The sequence below is a fragment of the Alternaria dauci genome, chromosome 4 (genome assembly GCF_042100115.1).
Source record: "Alternaria dauci strain A2016 chromosome 4, whole genome shotgun sequence".
Lineage (NCBI taxonomy): Eukaryota > Fungi > Ascomycota > Dothideomycetes > Pleosporales > Pleosporaceae > Alternaria > Alternaria dauci.
In genome coordinates this window covers 771,667-784,375 of record NC_091275.1, presented here as the reverse complement: position 1 = coordinate 784,375, position 12,709 = coordinate 771,667, and the positions used below count along the sequence as shown (strand labels likewise).

General features: G+C 52.9%; 4 protein-coding genes across 4 annotated transcripts; 2 read left to right on the top strand and 2 right to left on the bottom strand.

The window, feature by feature from the left end:
* Positions 1–2,698: 2,698 nt before the first annotated feature.
* On the top strand, positions 2,699–3,594 carry ACET3X_004853 (uncharacterized protein; the record flags this gene model as incomplete). Its single annotated transcript, XM_069450993.1, has 3 exons — positions 2,699–2,787; positions 2,843–3,254; positions 3,304–3,594. The coding sequence occupies 3 exons, from the start codon at positions 2,699–2,701 to the stop codon at positions 3,592–3,594; spliced, it is 792 nt and encodes a 263-aa protein (XP_069306897.1).
* A 773-nt stretch (positions 3,595–4,367) lies between these two features.
* Positions 4,368–5,612, top strand: ACET3X_004852 (uncharacterized protein; the record flags this gene model as incomplete). The annotated part of the gene is made up of 3 exons (XM_069450992.1): positions 4,368–4,458; positions 4,521–5,063; positions 5,119–5,612. The coding sequence occupies 3 exons, from the start codon at positions 4,368–4,370 to the stop codon at positions 5,610–5,612; spliced, it is 1,128 nt and encodes a 375-aa protein (XP_069306896.1).
* A 580-nt stretch (positions 5,613–6,192) lies between these two features.
* On the bottom strand, positions 6,193–7,203 carry ACET3X_004851 (uncharacterized protein; the record flags this gene model as incomplete). Its single annotated transcript, XM_069450991.1, has 1 exon — positions 6,193–7,203. One exon carries the CDS (start codon positions 7,201–7,203, stop codon positions 6,193–6,195), a length of 1,011 nt encoding a protein of 336 aa, XP_069306895.1.
* Positions 7,204–8,014: 811 nt separating this feature from the next.
* Positions 8,015–10,478, bottom strand: ACET3X_004850 (uncharacterized protein). The gene is made up of 2 exons (XM_069450990.1): positions 10,136–10,478; positions 8,015–10,066 (listed from the first exon to the last, which is right to left on the bottom strand). The coding sequence occupies exons 1-2, from the start codon at positions 10,172–10,174 to the stop codon at positions 8,294–8,296; spliced, it is 1,812 nt and encodes a 603-aa protein (XP_069306894.1). The 5' UTR covers positions 10,175–10,478; the 3' UTR covers positions 8,015–8,293.
* Positions 10,479–12,709: the final 2,231 nt, after the last annotated feature.

The window sequence follows — 12,709 nt, the reverse complement described above, 5'->3', positions numbered from 1 at the left end:
GGAATACGTACTCAAAATGTCGAGGATGATGGTGGTTGGATGCCGTGTGGCGCCGACCAGCTTTCGGGAAGCGACTAAGGTGTCGTCCCTCACCGCTGCATCACCAAGATGCAGGCGCTTGAGATATATTCAACGTAAATCGCGAAAACGTGCGCAAGTTGGCAAACGGTGCGGAGTGCATTCAGACTGGGTATGATGGACCTTGCTCACCGCCTACCGCTTCTAGAGGCCCATGCATGAGGGTCGTGGAGTCGGTCGCTTGGTGATGCATGATCCCAGCGTTCTTCTACGTTCATGGACGGGGCCTATAGTAGCGCTGGATATAGCTAGGTAGTCCGTCGAGGGAGGCGGCATGTGTAATGCAAATGACGAGCTGCTTATCGGTAGGTCTGTTATTCGATTACATCTCGTAGCTTGTTGCACCGGAGCAGGAAGCGGACTGGCTAGACAGGCGCATTAGGTATGTTGGTTAGTCCAATCGTAACGAATGCTGGCCCGCAAAGAAGTTAATCCCAACATTGCTGGACCATGGTCTAAGCCACCATGGTGCTCTGGCATGCAACATTTGGTTGACAAAAAACAACTGGTCCACAATGTCTCCTACGCCGTCCCGCTGCTGCATTCTGCTCGGCTGCGTGCCAGACGGTTATTGTCGAGCAACAGACCAGGTCGGGCAGTCGGAGAGATAGGTACGTACACTCCCGAGGTCAATTTGTGGGACGGCCTACCAACGACATCTCATCTGGCGCGTGGCCGCACCCTTGTCAATTGCTGGGTCTGCCATGTACCCGCGATCACCGTTGCTCCTGCCAGTCCTCCATGACAAGTGTTCGACCTCATTCTTCGGTTGAAGTCGTAGATCTGAGACGGCATTGCAGCGCGCTACCGGTGTTTCTTCGCCATGGCCATGCATACAATGGCACATGTCAATCTCGGTGGCCTCTTGGTGGCCACACCTCGGTCGGAGGTGCAGCTGTTGACTGTTAGCTGTCCCTTGGGCCAGTCGTTCGTGCAGTTGGCGTTGAGGTCGCTCCGATAAGAGGCCCATGTACTTTGCTGTCCCGACCGTTTGGTTCAGCGTAGGACGAATTTCGTCAATGGGCTGCTGCTCGGTAGCCAAACCACGACCCATGTCCGGCCTCCAACCGACATTCAGCCAACGGGCCTCTTGCCACATCCACCACCGTTGCCCCAGAAGGATCCCGCTAAGGGGCCGCACTACGGGACTCACACCACGATCCCCAGAGTAGTCCAGTCTGGAGGCGTGCCGTTGAGCGCGAGCCGTTCGCACATGGGTAATATATCCGGGAAATTGTATTGCAAAAGTGACTTGCGGAAGTCTTCTGGAAAATCATCCACATGCGCTAGCCAGTCAGCGGTCGAATTTTCCCGTCGGCATGCAGGCCTTGGGGATCCAAGATTGAGGGTGCACCGGGGGTTATGGGCGACTTATGGTTTGAGCTTTGGCTTAGCGGCAAGAACGTGCTAACGCCGAGGCAGGACAGCCTGCATATCAGGCTGATGTTTGGCGCATCGATTCCAGGGATCCATGGCTCTGCAGGGCCACTACAACCGACAGATTTGGTGCAGTAGATGCCAATACATCCTTTGTAAGCGGGCTCCACAGCAGCGCAGAGTGCCTTATCGTTGTTTCACGGCGCTGCCAGGTTTCTGATAGACGGCCACTACAGACAGTGCGTTATGACAGTTGCTCCTATATCGCATCTTTGGAATGCACATGCCGGAGCTACATGGTATTGATCCGGCAAAACGAGACTAAGGATGCTCGAGTGTCTGCCAGCTAGTTCGCTGGGCAAATTGCAAGCGTTGCCGGCTGTGTATCCACAAGAAGATCTAGCCTCATACACACACTCAGAGTAACGGGATAAAGAAAAGGCTACGCGATGCCTACCATACCAAGTAGCTCTGGTCGCGCATCCCTATCCATGCTCGTCCCGCCAGTATGATACGCCTAGCAAATGACGTGGAACCTTGGAGTATCTTTCATGCGATACCATTATCTCGCCGATTGCACCAACCTCTGGCAAGCCCAGCTTGTGCCAGGCCACGGTTGATCGAAATGGGCCTTCTCAACAAGTATATCAGCCTCCACGTTCCCGTGGGGTGCTCTTCTGCTAGCTATCTCTCCCTCACTTTTTCCCGCTCCATTGCCACCATCCCCCATACTTTCAAATATTTCTCGTAATGGCTCCCTCAGCTCTCGCAGATATCTACCCAATCCCAGCGAGGCACTACTCCAAGTCTTCGACTGTAGTAGCTTCGGTCCTACACGGGCCAAGGGATTTGCGGCTGGTATGCCTTCCTCTTCCGTTACACATCCCACGTCTACCCACTGTTCGTGGGGGTCTTGGTGTATATCAAACACCTTAGACCTGAAGCTAACGAGTCCAAACAGGAAACTCGCACCATTACAGACCCTGCCGCCAATGAACTCCAGATCGCTATCAAGGCAACTGGGTTGTGCGGGAGCGATTGTTCCTACTATAGCAAGTTCTGCAACGGGGATCTGCAGGCTTGTGAGCCGTTGTCCCTAGGCCATGAGTCTGCCGGGGTTGTGGTCGCCATAGGCCAGAGTGTCACCGGTTACCAGATTGGCGACCGCGTTGCTCTCGAGGTAGGTGTGCCGTGCGACAACTGCAGGTCATGTCAACGCGGACGCTATAACCTGTGCCCGAAGATGAGGTTCCGGAGTAGCGCCAAATCCGTGCCTCACTTCCAAGGAACGCTTCAGGAACGCATCAACCATCCCGCAAAATGGTGCCACAAGTATGTCGTGCATGATCGACCCGAAAACCGAACCCGAGCTGACAACTCTATTCAGACTACCTGCACATGTCTCCATGGAATCGGCTGCGCTTCTGGAGCCTCTTTCTGTTGCTATACATGCAACAAGAAGAGCCCAAATCGAACAGGGTGACACAGCCATTGTTTTTGGCGCAGGCACGGTCGGTCTGCTTACAGCTGCGATGGCCAAAGTGTCTGGCGCCACAACCGTCGTCATCGCAGACATTGATTATGGACGTATAAACTACGCCTTGGCGAACGGTTTCGCGCACAAAGGTTACATTGTGACCCCACGGAAAGCGACAGAGACTGCCGAAAAGTTCGCGGTAGCTAAGGAGTTGGCTGCGGACATCATGCAGATTGCTTCCCAGAATGAGATCGACTTCGAAGGTGCTGACGTTACATTTGACTGCACTGGAAAGGAGATTTGCATGCAGGCCGGGCTATATGTAAGTGTCTTTCAAAGGGGCGCATGAGCGTGGATCTAATCTCCTGTAGGCGACGAGGCCGGGTGGCAAACTCATCATGGTTGGAATGGGTACGCCAATTCAGACACTGCCCATGTCAGCGTCTCATCTTAAGGAAGTCGACATCTTGGGAATCTTCCGTTACGCCAACACCTACCCAACCGGTATCAAGATCTTATCTGCTGGTGTACTCCCAAGTCTCGACAATATGATCACTCACAGGTATCACGGATTGGCATCGACAAAGGAAGCTTTTGAGCTCGCAGGCAAGACGGTCGACAAAGACGGCAAACTCGTTCTCAAAGTCCTTGTAGAGATGTAGGAAGCTCTGAGTCTGCGCATGACTGATAACACGTACATTCGCTTTTTGGGCCATGTATAACGACATGATAGAGACGACTTAGAAGATGGGCCAGAAGACATCGGTCCCGGTCAGGCGTTTTGAGAGCAGCTCTCGGGTTCTGGATCAAGACAGAGATACCATTCGCTTTTGGGTTAGGCGTGCTTCGGAGTTGGTTGTACTGGAGTAATTAGCTAGTGTTGGCGGTTAATGCAAAAATCTGGGGGCCAGCCAAGACTGTAGATTGCAATGCTATGGTCACCCTCAGACGCCAGATTCCATTCCCGTTGTTAGCTCGTGTGCCAGTGAAGTCTCAAAATGAAGGAAGTTGTGTGAGTGGAAAAGTCGTCCCTCTTCTAGGAATCGCGTCGCGCTGCAGTCGCGTTGAGACTAGCACGAAACTGGTAAGCGCCTTGGCACAACCCCACGAACTGTGGCAGCCTAGGCAAGCTCCCCACCAAGACCATATCATCGCAGTTGCAGTTCCACCTCCCCCCAAAGACTCCCGCTCACCACCTCAACTGTCTCGAACCTCGAATAGGGAGATAAAAAACTACCCTTCGGCAAACATGGCAGAATCATCAGGGAACCCGCTCGTTTCAACGACCCGCGCCTCTGACGCAAGCCCGACAGTACAACTCCACCCGCTAGTACTCCTCACAATAACAGACTGTGTTACACGGCACACACTACGACAGCAGACAGGACCAGTGGTCGGGGCTATATTAGGTGCACAAGATGGCCAGAACATCACCATGGAGGTTGCTTTCCAAGCAATACTCCAGTCAAACCAGGATGGCGAGACGGTGCTCGATGACGAGTGGTTCAGCAAACGTATCGAAGACTGTAAGCTTTAGTCTACATCTTCTGCATGTAAATATGGCTGAATGAGACTTACAAATGCACAGTCAAGGACGTACACAAAGAACCCCAATTAGACATCGTCGGCTGGTTCACTCTCGGTCCCGCCTCTGGTCCCGAACCCCACATCCTTCCTATCCACTCGCGCATATCAGAAGTCTACACCGAATCTCCGCTGTTGGTGTTGTTCCACCCCGAGAACGCGTACTCCAAAGAAACTGCTGCTGGAAAGCTGCCTCTCACCGTTTACGAGTCCATCTCCGTCAATGCGTCGAGCGAGCCAAATGACAAAGCTATGGACATTGACGGCGCTGTGCAGGCGAAGTCGACCAAGTTCAGGGAGCTGGTATACTCGATTGAGACCGGTGAGGCGGAGATGATATCTGTCGACTTCGTTGCCCGTGGCGGTGGCAACGCTACTGCAGTAGAAGGCACGGCAGATGTAGCAGGCGCGAATCCTGAGTCTTCCAAGACCGACGAGGGAACCGGCAAGCGGAACACACGGGGAAAGCAAAAGGAGAAGGAGAAAGAGAAAGAGACGGACGCTCCTATCGACGAGTCTGTCATCTTGACCCCAGACGATGACGAGGGTAGGACTAAGCAGTTCGATCTTGAATTAGCGTCGGAATACTGACATGTGCATAGTACTCTCTTCACTCACAGCCAAGATGAATGCTATCCGCATGCTCAGTCGACGGATAACACTTCTGCGTGCGTATCTCGACTCCCTACCAACGTCGTACCTCTCCGACCCATCACTACCGGTCGACTCTACACCGGACGCGCAACATCCCCTGCCTCTGGATCACTCAATTCTTCGTAGTGTATCTGCCATGCTCGCTCGACTTAACATCCTGGGCCCACCAGACTCGGCCGCCTTCACTCTCGAGTCCCAACAAGAAGCTTCCGACGTGCAGCTAGTTAACCTACTATCATCCATCACAAACTCTGTTTCCCTGGCCAAGGAACTTGGTCGCAAGAGCTCTATCGTTGAATATGGCAAGAATCAGGGAAAGAAAATGATGCCCAGTGGCATGGTCGACTACGGCGGCTATAACGGAGGACGTGGCTATGGTGGTGGCGAGGGCAACTTCTTCAATACTGTTATGGGCGAGGGTTCTAGTGGCGACAGGTGGTGATCCCTGTTGACCCAGCTAAACCCTTCATACAGGACGAGATTGCGTTGCTGACGGTGCTCTAGACCAGTGAATCGATGGAGCGTATTCGTTGCAGAAGGTCATCATCCTAATGTGCTGTTCGATCCAGATGATCTAGACATGATTTATGTAGTGAGATGGTGGCATTTCGTTCTAGCGATTCTTAGCATGGGGCCAGCGTATCTCCTCTTGTTCCTTATGGGCCCACTTATACTGGGTCTTTTCGCAGTATCGCTTGGCTACTGGACAGGCTGGGGGACTTATAGAGCTGCGCGCTGGTTGGTGAGGGCGATCCTGCAAGCACTGAGGATCGCTCTCCAAGTACTACGCGGTCTGATCCGTCGACTCCAGCGATGAAATTTTTGCATAGCATTCGGCGCATGGATGATTCGATAGACACATGGGGATGGATGTTCGTGGTATGATACCATGGCTGGTATATGGGCAACGAAAAAAGGGCACATCGATGCCATGTTTCTATTACCTCAGAAGCCTTATGAATTCAACCCATAGACGTACTCATTCCAGCACCAATCATCTGCACTTTTTGATTGTCCTTCTCTTACTGAAACCACCCAGTTCTATCCTCATGTACCCTTATCATCGGCGGATCAGGAATGAATCTGCCTTCCGGTCCTTCGAATGCTCGTGCTTCCCATCGCGAGACGAGAAGTAGGTCACTGTAGTACTTTGCTTTGTTAGCGTCTTCTTGTAGTCGCTCTTTGAGGAACTTGCGCTGTTTGTTGTAGGCGGTTCGTGTTGAGTTGGGACTTGATGGCTGTGTGGGTGGAGGTATCTCTGACGGACCATCAACCCACTGTGATGGTGAACCAGTCGGTGGGGATGGCGAGGAGGGTGACTTTGACGCTCCTGTGGAAATATCGAGATTGCAGAGCAGTATACTCAAGTCTTCTGCAGTTCGTTGGGTCTGATGATCCGTGTTTATTGCAGATTCGTTGACGACTGCCCAGAACGTTTCGATAACGAGTTCAATCTGCTCTTTTTCAAGTTTTTCTCGCATGCTCAAGCCATGCATGCTGATGTCTACAAACATGGGAGGTGCCTCTGCTTCAGGTCCCCATGCGATAAGATCATGATCGTCAATCATTGACGCGGTGTTCTCTTCTTGAGATGTAGCAGTCAGGGTCGAATTCTCGCTGTTGCCATTGTCCCAGTTCCATCCGGCGTGGTCAAGATCGAGCACAGATTCTCCACCATTTGAAGCCTCTAGTTCTTCACTGGAGAAATGGTTAAAGATCCAGCTTCCATCATCATCGTCGAGCGGGTGTGAGTAGTCAGTATTGACCGGATGCATAGGATCGGTGCTCGCAATGTAATCGCCGTCATAGTCATGGTCCTCCATTTCAGCCCAGTCCTTCTCTTTCGAGTCAACAACATCTTCTGGTTGTACTTCTTGTCTCAATGGCGAGCGTGCTGTCTTATAGTCGCTAACACTTACCCGCGCCACACTCTTCTTAAAAGTGTGCGAGAAGTTGCGTGCATTCCATGAAGCCATGTAGTACTGGTCGTCCAGCTCCTTGATCAGAGCACATACCTCATTTGCTCCCGGCATTTGCCTGTCAATAAGCTTAGATAGAAATGTTCTTGCTCGCTCTAATTTGTATGTCCAGTCGCTCTCCCATCTTGCGTGCTCACAAGCACTGCAGTCGGTCCGAACATACATAGTGAGAAACGATTCCGCAGTGCACGCGGCTTTTGTACTTGCCCGAGTTATCTTGTGTTTCGTGCCTTTGCAACGCGATCTCCGTAAGCGTAGCGTATGCTGGCATTGATAGTAGAAATGGATGACGTTGCACATGGCTACTCGGCGTTGTCGCTGAGCATCACCTACGACTGAACTGCAGCTGCGAGCTGACCAAGGTCTTGTACCGCGTAAAGTTGGTGATTGAGAGTACTGCCAGAACGTCCATGGACATCTCCCGCGGACGCGACTGTTTTCGTATGTGTTTTGGCGCGAAGTCGCTATGAACTGATGGGCAAAGCGAGCACTAACCGTGAAGTGTTGTCATGGCCATCGTTCAAGTTTCTCACATATTGCTGCTCGAGGTGACGTGGAAAAGGTGGAGACATCGAGGTCGAGGTAAGATAGTAGCTGATACGCAACTAGCGGCTGCCACCGTGCATTCGTATATCGCCACAGACCCATAGCGACGGTGAACGAGCGCTCTATGAAGACGAGTAGAAGTGGGTGCTTGGTACATGCGTGACAAGCCCCATGGTAGTTGAGGAAAGAACGACTGGCCTGACGCGACTTCATGACGCGCAGTCACGTGTGCCGGCGTACTATTGGAAACACGACAAATACTGAAACATGTAGGCATGCGGAGAGATTGGAAGTAAGAGTTATGAAGCTTTGACGTACGATTAACATATTATTTATGCAGGAAGAAAAACCAAACCCGTTCCATTGCCCCGGTCCTAACCTACCGGATACTAAAAGAAGAAAATATCTCCTGTTGATGCCCATGAAGCCGGATATACAGCTGCCCAGAAGCCCTAGAAAGAAGAAAAAGAAAAGTAACGTTGCGTCGTTACACATTAGGTATGCGAGTCATTACATGTAAAACAAAATTTCCCAATTCGGCGTAAGCAAGTATCCCAAGATGGAAAGCGCTATAAAGGGAAGCGACGAAGAAAAGAAATTAGTATCGCACCACAGGCGACGCGCTTGTGCTGCCATCTTGCGCCAAAACACCCTCTTTGGCACCCTCCTTCTCCATCTTGTGCATCCAGTCCTCTTTCTTGTCTTTTTTATGCATCCAGCCGCTGAAGATTTTCTTCAATTTCGATTTTTGCTCTTCCCGACCTGGGGTCTTGGGCTCGTTGGAGAGGGTTTTCCGCGCGGACGATCTGTCCACGCTCATCTTGCGCGAGAAAGTCGACGCATCGGCGCTCTTGTTGCCGTTCGAGGCAGAACCGCTATCTCCACTTCGTTGACGAGTGTGATTGCTGGAACCGGGATCGAGACGCTGGTCGAGGTTGCTAGTGGAAGACCAGCCAGTCATTGTGTGCCCGGCGTTTGTCGGACTGCCTGGCTGCGTTCGTATGGGCTGAGTGATGGCCTTGGTCTCCTGCTTCCGGGAAGACTTCCGTACAGGGAAGGCGGCGTTGATTTGCATGGCCTGCGTATCAGATCCGCTCCTCCTGTGTTTCTTCGCAGCAGGAGAGCGCTCTTGGTGCTGTTCTTGTGGACGCATCAGACTTGCAATGTGTGTTTCAGCAGTAGGAGACATGGGCGACTTTGGTATCGCTACCTTCTCCTCTGCAGGCTCTTGAAAATCCTTCCAGGTGTCCAGGCTAGGTAGTGGGGGTAGCTCTCTGTTCAAGTTGACGCCACCAGACTCGGACTTCCTTGGTTGTGCCTCTTCTGATTGTCCCTTGGAAGTACCCGGTCTGCTGTTGCTCCTTGAGCTCAACTTGCGAGCAACACCCCAGCTACGCCATCCTGACTTTGAGTCACTGCGTGTGAGGCCTTGGTCATCGTCGACTGTGGGACGAAGGGAATCCTTGGATTGTGCGCGACTCAGGGCCCGACTGCGAGAGCCGGGGAAGACATATTCTTTGACACTTTCCTTGATGCTCGCAGCACGACTCGGTGGTCGGACTGAATTGTTGGATCGGCCCCGGGCTTCTGAGGCTTCTTCCCGTCGCGCCTTCTCGAGTTCTGAACGCATCCATTCAGCGGCTTGTGCGTCTGCCACTGCGGCAGGGTTGTCAGAATGGTGGGATGACCTGTTCGTACCCCTGTAGTTGGGCAGAGATGCCGAGTTGGGCACTGAAGACGACGTCTTGGCGTTGGCGAGGGTTGAGGTCACGGCTACGGGGAGAGTAACATCTTCGTCGGAGTCGTTGCAGAAGGCAGTCGAGCGCGGTACATCCATGGAGGTCTTGCCATATGATCTCAACTTGTCCTCCCTCTCGGCGTCCCTTTCGTCAAGCCATGCAAAGTCAGCTCGCTTGCGACTGCTATTTGCGCGTGCGGGCATGTCTCCATATGTCCTGTTTCTGATCTCCTGGTCCGCCTTGGCTCGTGTCCGGGTCTTTGTGCTGGGTTTCCGCATCATGAACGACGTCGATGTCGCCGACAGCTCCGGGGGCGCGCCGGTGGGCACGCGGACACTGACCTCAGCAGCCTGTGGTCTGCTCTCCTTCCGCCGGGGACCAAGGCCTCCAAAGTCGAGCTTCGGGTCTGTGTTCTCCATGCCATGGTCGGACGGCTTGAAGTTTTGCAGAATGTGCTGACATGCTAGGCGCAATTCGAGTTCGGTATGTTCATCGAGGACACGGCGGTTGATCCAGGGCGACGAATCGCAGATGCTGTCTTTGGAAGCATGTCTCTTGTGTGACGATGAGGGCTGTGAGGGAGTCGGTTCTGGCGTGGATTTATCTGGGATATCTGACTTGGAGGCAACCTTCTGCGCAGCGGTGAGCTCGTGTTGGGGAATGTAGCTGGACATGGAGAAGTAGGTAGGGATGGGACATACGACTGGCGCCAGGTTGAAGGAAAACTTGCGCTGCTTCATGGTTGATTAGGATAGCTATGTAGGCGAAAAGTACTATGTTGGAAACGGAATACGGGAGCAAAGGCGTGGTACAAGTGTGTTGTAGTTGCAACGACGACGTAAGAGATGCGCGCGTGCGAGAAGCCGGTCGAGAGAGTATGGTCGGCTAGGAATGGCTAGGCGGAGCTACTAGCGACTACTGCAGCATGCATCCATCGAAATGCGGTGGGGGACCAAAGAGCAGGAGCGCGCAACAAGTCTGGGACAGGACGATAGGTATACTGCGCCTGTGTGGTGTGCACCGGCCCGACCAGGAGGTGTTGAGTTTCAGAGCAGCAGCTAGCAACAGACAGGATGCAGCCGACGACCAGCCCTAGAGAGTCTCGATGCCGGGTGGGAGACGCGGGCAGCCAATCAGCCCACCGCGCGCCTGATGCCTCTTCCACGGTCAAATCTGCGCATCGTCAATCAAACCGTCCTCGCCCACCCGCACGCGCCTCGTCGAGACGCCCAACAGCCACAGCCCGCCATCTTTCTCCCTTGCAGCCCGCCCTGGTCATCGGCGGAGCGAGCGAGCGATCGTGTGTGTGCCTCTTCCCAGCAGCACCACACTATCGAAAATAAGCGGAACTGCGGCCCCACGAATGGGAGCCTGCAAGGGCCGCGGACATGACCTCGATCCAGAGACCGCATTCCAGATGCCCATTCATACGAGCGCGCTCCATCAGACACGATGCTGCTCCTTTTTGCGACCCAGCGAACGACAGTTGGCTTGTTTCACACTAACACATCCCCCATCATCCACTGCTATCCTCCGACCGCCGTCTTGATCCGCTGCAATACTAGCTCTCTTATTCAGTCCTTGAAGCAGGGGCGAAGCTTTGCATCGGCGAGAAGAAACTTCGTCGACCCTGGTAGGGAGTCTTCCGCGACGATATCCTGGGAATAGCCCGACGGATTATTCTTGTGCTGCCGTAGCGCACTGGCTCTCGTGGACAGGCCTCTAAACGGTCGCTTCATCGCTCCGTCTCTGCTGATAGAGCTCCTCTTACCGTCATCGCATGCGTCATCCACGCATTCGTTTTGCGTCCCAGTGTTTCGTTATCAAGACAGCCGCCCAAGCTTTCATCCATATGTCACCAGCTATCTGGTCAAGGTGCGGATCCCCTCCTGGTGAAGTGCGCCGGCTAAAACTGCTAATATTCACCGCCCAAGCTACCCGCATCTGAACTCCAACTCTCACAGCATTTCCCGGCATGTCACTCGCTAGGCGCGCAGATCGCTGATCCACCACCTTGCAAGCCCCTGCACCAAGCACTCGGAACTCTAATGTGCCACAACGGCACCATTCAACGGCCTTAATACCAGTGCAGCACCTGTATACACAGTAAGCACCGCGCGAACACGAGGTTCAGCAGCAAGGCTCCTGTAGTGCCTTGTGCAACGTGTCCAAGCATACGAACACTCTCGCGCGCTCTCCGTCAGGGGTACGGGATGTGGCTCACGTCAAAATTACCTCGATGTCTTTGCAGAATCCTCTACTGGGCGAAATTGCGCGACGATCCCAGTAATGCTAAAACATATGTATTGAAAGCAGACGCGACTTCCGCTTCCTGAGCTATCGATATTCCCCGGAACGGAGAGATGCCGTAAAACTTTGGAAGTCCAACAATGCGACGCCAACCTAGCACTCCTGCTAACCAGCGGAACAGAGACACTGACCATGGTTATCCCACGCCACTATCAAACAACATCGAAGGGATATTACCGCTTCCATCAAGTACCATGCGGTTCATACCTCATGACTTTACGAGTAGCTTCACATGATGCCCCAACTTGCAACGCCTAGTCTGTCAGTACAATGACTGTAGGAAGCTGAAGAGCTTGGATTGTTGGTTTGCCGGCAATGGCCATAGCTTCTACATCAACTGACAGAATCAGAGCCATGCCCAGGCTAGAGTCAACAACGCAGACTGACACTTGCAATGAATTGACAATGTATCGTGCTAGTATGCTTCTCCTCATGGGCTATACACGCCTTTAGAGATGAAGAACCCAAGAGTGCAGACGCCACGAACCTCAACTAGCTCGGCAACTACTATCTGGGAATGTGCTGTTTTTTTATGTCTTGCACTCAACCATATACTCCAAGACAGCCCGCGACATGTTCAGTATCGCGAGAAAGTCAGGCAAAATGACCGGTCGACGCCAAAATATCAAAGCGAAGCACCGCATCAGAACGGTCCCAAAAGTGGCGGAGAGTCTACCGCAGGCTATCAACTTCACAAGAAATCGCAGACGATACCCAAGCAGTCACATTCCCAGCCCTGTAAAGAGCGACATGATAGTCATCATAACGACCATGCCTACCCCTTCGAGACTGATCTAAGAGGCCTGAGTCCGAGTATATCGAAAGTACAAAAGTGCGACGCATGGAACCGGATAAGAGCCGTGTCCAAGTTGCCAGGCTATCCTGCCGCTGCTGATATGCAAAAATGGCAAAATGAAGGAGAGAAGCGAGCAAAGAAAGTACGATGGGGAGTGACACAGACCCGC